Source organism: Mus pahari, chromosome X (genome assembly GCF_900095145.1).
Source record: "Mus pahari chromosome X, PAHARI_EIJ_v1.1, whole genome shotgun sequence".
Taxonomy (NCBI): Eukaryota; Metazoa; Chordata; class Mammalia; order Rodentia; family Muridae; genus Mus; species Mus pahari.
This window is the reverse complement of record NC_034613.1, coordinates 10761539-10771583: the sequence shown is the minus strand read 5'-3', so window position 1 is coordinate 10771583 and position 10045 is coordinate 10761539. Positions and strand designations below refer to the sequence as shown.

Here is a 10045-nt window from a genome sequence, read left to right as displayed (position 1 = left end):
AGTTGGTCTCTAGGTCAGAGATCAGTCTACATCAGCCTCCCAAGTGCTGGGATTAAAGGTGTGTACCACCACTATCCAGCTGATTTTCTTATAACAGTCCTTATGTTCATTAGTAATCAATCTTTCTGCCTGTTGGTATTAAAATGTTTAGGCAATAAAAAAAAATAGGCCGTATATTGTTGGACTGACTAGGGCAGTTCCATTTCATAGCAAGTCCAACTCAACTTTTAACAGTGCTCTTTTAGTCTGAAGGTTTAGGTTCTATCAGATATGGCCAACTTAATTATAGGTTATTAAGTTTAAAGGTATCTTGAACTTGGTAAAGAAAAATTCAAACAGGGTAAGTCCTTAATACTAACACAATGGTATACTAAGGACTAAGCAATTCCTAGTTCTCTAGTAAGAAGTACAATTTGGAATGGGACTGCAAAGAGATATTTTGGCTTCCGCATTAAATATCCTACAACCCTTAATGCAAATGACATGATCTCCATTTGCCTCAATTTACTTGTATGTAAAGATGAGGTCAAGCCAGGGCTAAATGGAAGGAAATATCATTTCCTTCAAATTTTTCTATCATGTACGTCCATGACAGAAATACTGAAGTCATGACAATGTCAATTCTCATTTTCTTGTTCAATTTTTTAAAAAACAAAACATCGTATGTTTAGGTAGCATCCATATATGCACACGCACACACACAAAACCCACACATAGGTCAGGGATCAACTTGAGGGAATGTTCTCTTCCCACCATGTTGAGTTCTGGTGATCAAACACAGGTTGCCACTTTTAATGGCAAGTGCTCTTTCTTCATCCGTATCTCACTAGCCCTACATAACGGTTGTATAGATGATTTGGTAGTCACCAAGGAGTAGCAACTTAAATTTCTTATCTGGAGTTCCTAGAAAAACCAAAACCAATCCATGTCTCTCAAAACTAATACCTTTCTCAGTAATCACGTTATTTCACTGAAGTAGCTCTGGTAAATATCACCAACAACCAAAAAGCCAACTGGCTAATCCTTTTCTTTGTGGCATGGTATCATTATTTTTTTTTCAAAAAATTCTAGCCTAACTCTAGCTACCTTAAGTTTTATGCTCCTTTGTATCCTGTCTTTTATGTGCTGATATTTGTATTGGGTATTTAACGTACCTGTTTTCTCATCTGACAGTCCCTTTATTATCTTTTTGGTCTTTCTTTAGCACCACCTCAAAGAACATTCAGCTATACTTGTGGTCCAGGTTACACTTTAATTTCAGACATCCAACTGGTACTTTTACAGTTAAATCTAGTGCCTCCAGAACTTCTCACATGTAATCTCCTATTCTGGCTAGAAATACCCTTGCTAAAGTGAAAAAATATCTACTTGGTCTTACAGATTTGGTCTTTAAAATTTGAAGTTCAAGCCTGTATCACCTCTTCCTTCTGAACTTTAGAAATATCAAGTTGCAATGCAGAGAAGATGAGAAGGGTAATAAAACTAGGTATGGTAGTATAGGCTTGTAATCTCTGTGCTCAGGAGGCTGAGGGTTGAGTTCAAAGTCAATATAAGAAACACAGTGCACAAAACTAACAGGCAGGAAGAGCACTGTAAACTCAATGTTCTCTAGCTTAAATTTAATAGTTTCACATTAACTACGAATGCAAACATTCCATATGGCAAGAAAAGCTTTCCAATGTTGAGTCTTTTGCCACTCCTTCAACCTCAGCCACATTTGGAATTCTCAAATCAGCTTGTCCTGTTAGGTATGACGATGTTGAAATGCATGCCCCAATGTCACTCCTGCTAATTGATCTCTAAGTTCCCAAGAGATAGGGACACACACACACACGTATATGTATATATATATCTCCATTTCTAGATGTATATAAAAAGGCTAGAAAGCAGGAATCACATTTTAACTCATATGCGTGATAAATATGTACAGTAAATGAAAATCCATGTAATTTTATGGCATGGCACACATGTATCCCTCCCATCAGACACACAATAAAAATAGTATTTCATATCTAGGAGATACCTCATTTCACTTAAGCTGCTACCTTATGTCCTTAATTTTGATTAGTCAATTACTAGTACTTTGAAAGGTCCTAATTATCAGTTCATTGTTTTGTACATGTGACTTTGGTTTTTATTTTAAAATGTAAACTTAGAATTTTGTATTAATTTAACTTAAATAATATGTTAGGCAAATCAAATTGGAATACTGATGCTCACTAAAAGTAACTTTTAATCAGTACCAATGAGAAAAGAATTTTTGGGGGACTTGGATCAACATCTGCTTTGTTATTTATATATTATGGAATGAGCATCTTTCTCAATGCATATTGGTGCAAATTTGTTTCATTATTAAGACATCTGGATACTGAGTGATTTAATGGACTTACCTATGCAAACAGTAAAGAAAACAAAACTACCTTCTAAAACCTGAAAAATGCAAATCATAAAGACTGTTAGTTGAAGTAAAGCTGTTTACAAAGACCTTCACTCATCTATTTAAGAATATTGACTTGACTTCTATTTCCTATCTCCATATTTCTATTTTTACTTATTCAAAGACTAAGTTCCTAAGCAAGAATTAATCTTGATATATTTATTCAAACATGGATTACATAAATTTCTCTTATATAGATGTAAGACAACACATTCATCTTGACAAAACTTTACCTTAACATAGTCACACAAAAGATATGTCAGTAAGACTAGAACAAAAAACTAGAACAAAGTAAGAACAGTTAGGTGTAGTTTTGTTCCTTTAAGGTTGGCTTAGAACTTTTGGTCACAAAAGTGTAACTTCGTTATTTCATTCTGTTGGCCTTTCTTGATAGCTTATTTTCACAAATTAACCATTTAAAATATTTGTGGTTGAACATCTGGATCAGTATTTGGATAAATGATTTGGAATAATTGCTTCCTGAAATAATAAGAAATGAATGTCAATAGACATTCAATGTTTACTAAGTTATTAACCAACTGAATAAAATATCTCTATACTTTCAGTCCTTGAATTACTCCTAAGACATACTCTAAAAAATATCTGAAAAGATAATGTATTCACCATAATGATCCAGCAGATAAGACTAGATACGAACCAACCAACCCACCCACCCACTCTTTACTTACTACAGCATTCTCTATGCTTCTTCCCTAATTTGTTGGAAAATTCTTAAGAACTATATTCTAAAATAAAAATGTGTCCCAAAGTACTTCAGAAAATGGTACAAATGGAAGGTGCCAATATTGGTGAAAAAAAAAAAAATGAAATCCTAGCATTAACTACCAGTAATCAGTGAATGGTAATATAATCCCACTCCACTGTCATGCATGCAGAAAGGCATGAGATTTCAAAATTGCCTAACATTAAAAAATAAGCCTCTTAATTAATTTGTATTCTAAAACACGGCCCTTCATCCTGGAAATTTTTTCCTCATAAAAATTGATGAGTCATATATAGGATTTGAAAAGCCTGTATTAAAACTCCCATTAAAGTTTTAAGTCCAATCACTATTTGTTTTCTATCATACTACATTTGGCAGATTTTTTTTTTTTTTTGTCTATAATTGCAGTAGCTGCAATTTAACAATAAAACAGTCTGACATTTTAAGTCTTGAAGATACATACCATATATATTTCTTTAAAAATAATCATACTTTTTATAAGCAATACTTTACAGTAGACACCCCAAAAATCTACTATAGATGTGAAACTTAAAACAAGAAAAATTCAAGTTCTAAATCTTTATACATATATATCTAGATTTCTATATATATTATATATACAGACATAAGTATATATAAAATATATATAATCAGATTTGAAAAGTGAACAAAAATTGGGCACTGTACATAAATTCTTTTTAAAACTCAAACAATAGAAAACTCTTTAAACATTAAACAATTTTAATAAAAGTTTCTGTACAAGGCTAAGCAGTTTACACATAGAAAATGTAATAGGAGTAGTGTTTGAAATTACAGAACTCCTTAAAATTTCAATGGCAGGTAAATCTGGAAAAAATAACAGCATTCCATTCACAAATATTTTCAGGCAATAAATATGTATTTATAAATAGTGTAAATTTACATCAAGATTAGAAACAAAAATCACAATTCTGAAGTTTATTTCTTAGTCTATGTGCAATCCATTATCTTTGTGACGTTGCTGTTAATTTTTTTTAAATGTTTTATTTGGAAACCAAAAGTATAATGATCATAGTTTCAAAACAAGACAGAAAATCATAAAAGCAGTAAAAAAAGTTTCTTACTTAACTTTTCACATTAAAAAAAAAAAAAAAAAAGTTGACCAAAGAAAGATTAATATTGCTAACTACCTTACAAAGAAATGACCAGCTAGGCTAGTATTTTTTTTCCCCCAAGGAAAATTCTGAAAGGGAAAAGATAGGTGAAAACAAATTCATTAGCCCAGAAATCTAGAAATATAAAAGAGGTTGTCTTCAAGTCAGTAGTCTGTATGATGTTGCCAGTTTTGTCAGATATATACAAAACGTGGTAATTATTATTCTTTTTTTTTTTTTTCTCTTAAGTTCAGCTCATTAGCTTTACGAGAGTCCTGGCATAGGAGCAGTACTCTCCAGTCCAGTTGGTTGACAATCCACACTTGGAAGGTTGCATAGACACAGTTTTCAGCCAGCAGCCTTACGAGATAGCTACAAATAGCAGTGGTGCAGAACTGGGTTACTTCCTGAATAGCAGAAAAGGTCTCATGTTTAATGTCCATGGAAAAATATCAAGATGAGGCGGATGGTAATGGAGGAGCCTGGAAATAAAAGCAAGGCAGACTATTTTGGTATACTCATTTGTTAGTTGTGTTCCTTGATTCACAGCTGCAAATATATATGTTGGCTTATGAAACTGGTGGAAATTATTCTCTTTTAAAGTTCAACAGCTTTGCTACACAATGAAACAGTACAACTTCCCTTAAGATCTCCCACCTGGCCACCTTTTGTAAGAATCTTTTGTAAGACCATCTTTTGTTTTACTGTGCCTCCAAAGTCTTTTGGAATATTATTTAGTTTACCACTTTTTATATATTGCTTTTTTTTGACAGGACTTTTTTTACAAAATCAATTTACCAAATTAATTACAATATTACTAGTGACTGCCTTCAGTGATGTAAGGCAGGTAATACTTTTTTTGGGGGGTGGGGGAGGTATAAATCCAGGTGATTTTCTTTTTTCTTGAAGACCATCCAAATGAAAACACTAGGAGCTAAACTTCAAAAGCTAGGTTTTGATTACATGTATGTGGAAAGTATTGGAAGAAAAGAAAAATTCATAAATTATGTCTGTAGTTCTAGTCAGATCTGCTTTGAGTGAAATGCTTCCCATATCTGCTGCTTGCAATGAAAAACTTTGTGATTTGTGAATACACTTGAATTTCCTAAGGTTATACCACATGCCAGGAAGTTAAACCTTACTCAATTACTCCCAAGAAATTAAAACACAGTACACAATTTTAAACAAATTCAATTAGCCATAAAAACAAAAGTATATTTCAAAGCACACTCACACTGATTTATTTTGTAGGCACTATTTAAGCAAACATTTTACCAGCCAAGATGAAACAATATGAAAATCATGATAGCATTGCAAAACATACAGTTTTAACAATTATTTTTAGGCTGGTCTCTCCAAGAAGCAAGGCAAAAGTGATATGTCAATTTTATAGGAGTAAGTAACTGGAAAAGGTGGTAAAAGCAATATAAATACACTCTCATGTAGTATCTTCATAAGCAAAAAGAAAATCTACATATTTCATTACCTCCTATTTATCAGGTAGCAGAGCAAACACTACTGGCTCCCAACTGATCTAATGTACTCACATGTTGATTTCACTTACTAATGTAAATTGGTCATAGACTTGCATCAGATCCTCCATTTTGTACTGTTCTAGCACCACAAAATTTTCCAGATTCCCACTTGTTTTTCGTGCACAATCTTGGCAATGTACTATGTAGGTTTTTCGAGAATTACTCTCATTAGTGACAAACAGCAGATCAAAAACCTCCACCTGTTTTACACAAATAAAAAAATGGGGTCAATAGATATGATAGTGTTTATCGTACTGCTTCTGTGTTATAGTCTTCTACTTTAAAAAAACTGTACAGTTAAAAGACGGTGGGTGGGGCTGGGGGGGGAGCAGGGGTGTGAGACTGAGACTGAAAATGTTTATAATGCACCAAACCTCAAGACAAGAGAGCAATCATATTTAGGTGAATGAAAGAAATTAATGGTATAACCATGACAATTCTAATAGAACTTAATTAAAAATTTTACTAAATACCAGTTTATTTTTCTTTTTAAATCAAAACAGTATACACTTTGTTAAGTGATCACTATTTTCTTTGCATGTTTCCTTGACAGAATCCATCACAGGCAACAATATAGACTGAGGTCTTTAAATACAAAGACCGTGTTCATATTTGCACTGCTAGAGCATGTCATAGTACCTAGTGCTTACTAAAACCTCAAAATACACCTGTGAAATGAATGAATATAATCTGATTATTTTACAGATGAAGAAACTGGCAAGTAACAGTAAGTATTTGTTATAAGCTTTATGTTAAAAGTAAGAATTTTTGAAACATTAGAAATAATATATCTGTCTTAAAATAACCTTGTATATGACTCATCCTCAGACATTTTTTCAAGGTATAAGAAACATCTATTTCCTTGTTAATTTCCTCTGACTACCTTATACACCACTAAAATACTCAATGAATTAAATCATTTAAAATTAAAGTCAACAACAGAATTAGCAAAGTTCAAAGTTTGGAACAAATTATCAATGCCCCCATCTGTAATTTATCCTTAAACTTCTTCAAAGATAGGAAATTATCAACGAGAATGAACCAATTCAAAATTCCAGAGTTTACCTATTTCTCATTATCATTAATGGGCAACAACATGAGCCTAAATAATGGAGCTAGAAAATCTGTCAGTATTCTTCAACTTGTCCCTCATTTCTACCTTTTAATAAGTTACATAATGGTTTTCATCTTATAGATGAGTGTTTTTCAATCTGTGGGCTGTGATCCCTTTGGGGGGGTCAAATGGCCCTTTCACAGGGGCTGCCTAAGACCATCAGAAAATACATATATACATTACAATTTGCAACAGTAGCAAAATTACAGTTATGAAATAGTAATGATAATAATTTTAAGGCTGGAGGTCACCACAACATTAGGAACCATATTCTGTATTAGTCCTCACATCATTAGGAAGGCTGAGAAATACTTTAAAATTTCTATACCATTTTAACAGTTCACTGCCATGTTTTAGTCTAGCATATGTGGCAAAGGAATTATCTCTCACAAGATTGCTATGATGTATCTTACTTTCTCTATCCTTTCCATTTTTCTGTCTGAAACAGATACTGTCTTTGTTGATTTCTCAAATGTTTCTTGTGGATTCAATGACTTTGGAATAAATATCACATTATTTGACAGCTTCATGATAAATCAAAAGCTAAATGTCACCTAGATTTTATGAGAAGAATCTGTACTGTCAGTATTATAGCCACATGGGACTAGCTAACAAATTTTCTAAAGCTATTCCATTTCTCTACTTATGGTATTTCTGACAGTCAACCTGTATTCTCACTATAGTTTGTATATAACCTTCTGAAATCACACTCATCCTTCAAGAAAGGGATAAAGCTATGGATTTGTTGTTGTTTCCGTAACTTCTTACTGCCAATAACAGAAAGGAAAACTAAACTACATCAATTATTTCCCTCTCTGTACTTTTGTACTAAGCCCACCTTCATATTCATTATAATCTGATGTACATTACTTATTAGTTGACTGTAATTTATCCTCTCCAAATAGATTAAGTTTCTCAGACTAGGTATAACTTTGTGGTCATTTCCCTTGTAAGCCTTAGCCACAGCAGAAGATTGACAAGTCAAATGTGAGCTCCACCAGAGAACTGAACACCAAAGCCCACTGGGCTATACCAAACTCAACCCAGTTTATTGGCATCTGTGTGCATCTAGACTGTTCCTAATCTAAAATCTCCCAACTTTCCTTGTTGGTTAATGATCAAACAGCCAAATGACTCTATAGTGGATACTGTTAAGGTAAACAACTAATGAGATATAACACCATTAAATATTAATTATCTGATGAGAAAATATTAAAACTATATATAATGCTAATCAAAGTAAAATGCACTACAAAAAAAAGTTAAAAAACAATTAAAACTTTTTATAAACACAGTTGTGGGCAAAAACGATGACTTACCTCACAAATACTACAATAATGAGCTGGTTCTTCTTTTGTCCGCCCGTGCCATATGATCTCTTTTCCTGCAGCAATTAGAGCTTCCCTCAATGTCTGACATTGCTTCAGCGTTCTCAGAAGACAATACCTAATATAGGAGAAAATTACTCATTACTAGCAGCCAAATATTACATATTTTTCACCTAAGAGATATACCAATTAGAAATAATGCCAAGAGATTTGCTTCTAACATCCATTTTTCTTTTGTTGTATGTCTTCTGCTCTCCATTCCCAGATTGTTTTTGGAATCTGCTAGCTAAAGATGGCATATACCTCACTATGTGTTTGAAAATAGACTCAAACTGTGGCAATTAATCAATCCCATCCCAGACTTCCAACTGCTGAGATATATAGGTGTGAGCTACCCTGCTCAGCTCATTTGTCAAATTTTCAGATATTATTAGATTAAAAAAAAACAGAACAAGGACTGGAGAGATGGCTCAGTAGTTAAGAGCACTGACTGCTCTTCTGGAGATCCTGAGCTCAATTCCCAGCAACTGCATGGTGGCTCACAACCATCTGTAATGGGATGTGATGCCCTTTTTTGGTGTGTCTTAAGACAGCTGCTGTGTACTCATATGAATTAAAAACAAAATAAATAGAAAAAATGATCAACAGCTCCAAGGATGACAATATCAAGTCATTTATAGTTGAAATTGATATCTGAATATCACAACATAAAGGTCTTAATATATAAAACTCTCCTTGTTCGAGTTACTAATGTGGGTTCTTATCTGGCCAAATGAATTAACCTCTCCAAGAGTCATCATCCCCACCCTTAAAGTCAGGGGTTGAAATACTAGATATGAACACTTATGATTCTACATAGGCAGAAAAGTAAATTGTCTCTAGTCACACTACCTAAACACTTATTAACATCATCATCTGTGTACTTGCTTTTTTAACTTCCATGAGCAGAGAAAAATTTATAAATTCATTAACTACAAGATACAAAAACCTGGTTTAACGATTGCAGAAGAGAAACAGACATGCATTTCTTCATTCTAACTTAAGATGGCATAGTATAATCCATTTATAGTAACACAACTCAACTTTTGTTGTAATCTATACCTTTTTTAATTCTTAAAATTTATGCTGATTTTCCTAATTTGCTATCATTACTTGGAACTGCTAATCTTAGCGCTCAGGTTTTCCATTAGAACTGAGTGGCTGAACTAGATGACTCTTTAAAGCAATTTGAAAGAAAAGGTTTATCAACTGAGTATCATCTTGACAGCAAAAGTCTTATCTATTCTATTTGCTATCTTGCTGCCATATGCAGTAGGTGTTCAATTGGATTCGATTTGATTGTCAAACAATTAAAATTCAAGATAATAGTATAGTTATCTTCAACTTACCCATAAATATTAATCCTTGGAAGTTACGACTTACTTAATACATATATAATACAACCTGTACTGGTTAGTTTTGTGTCAACTTGACACAGCTGGAGTTATCAGAGAAAGGAGCTTTGGTTGGGGAAATGCCTCCATGAGATCCAGCTGTGGCCCATTTTCTCAATTAGTGATCAAGAGGGAGAGGCCCCTTGTGGGTGGGATCATCTCTGGACTGGTAGTCTTGGGTTCTATAAGAGAGCTGAGGAAGCCAGGGGAAGCAAGCCAGTAAAGAACATCCCTCCATGGCCTCTACATCAGGTCCTGCTCCCTGACCTGCTTGAGTTCCAGTCCTGACTTCTTTCAGTGATGAACAGCAATGTGGAAGTGTAAGCCAAATAAACCCTTTC

At 33.5% G+C, this 10045-nt stretch overlaps 1 protein-coding gene across 15 annotated transcripts in view; it reads right to left on the bottom strand.

Moving 5' to 3' along the window:
• Nucleotides 1–4038: 4038 nt before the first annotated feature.
• Kdm6a (lysine demethylase 6A) overlaps nt 4039–10045 on the bottom strand; it is a 101182-nt gene continuing 95175 nt past the window's right edge. For 8 of the 15 annotated variants that reach the window (XM_021187501.2, XM_021187496.2, XM_021187499.2 and 5 more), the window contains 3 exons: nt 8263–8389; nt 5859–6029; nt 4522–4776 (listed from right to left, as the gene is read on the bottom strand). In XM_021187501.2, the coding sequence (XP_021043160.1) occupies nt 4747–4776; nt 5859–6029; nt 8263–8389 (328 nt within the window). In that variant the 3' untranslated portion in view covers nt 4522–4746. Of the gene's footprint in view, nt 4777–5841; nt 6030–8262; nt 8390–10045 lie in introns of all 15 variants that reach the window. The other 7 variants (XM_021187495.2, XM_029534275.1, XM_029534277.1 and 4 more) reach the window with 2 other exon arrangements.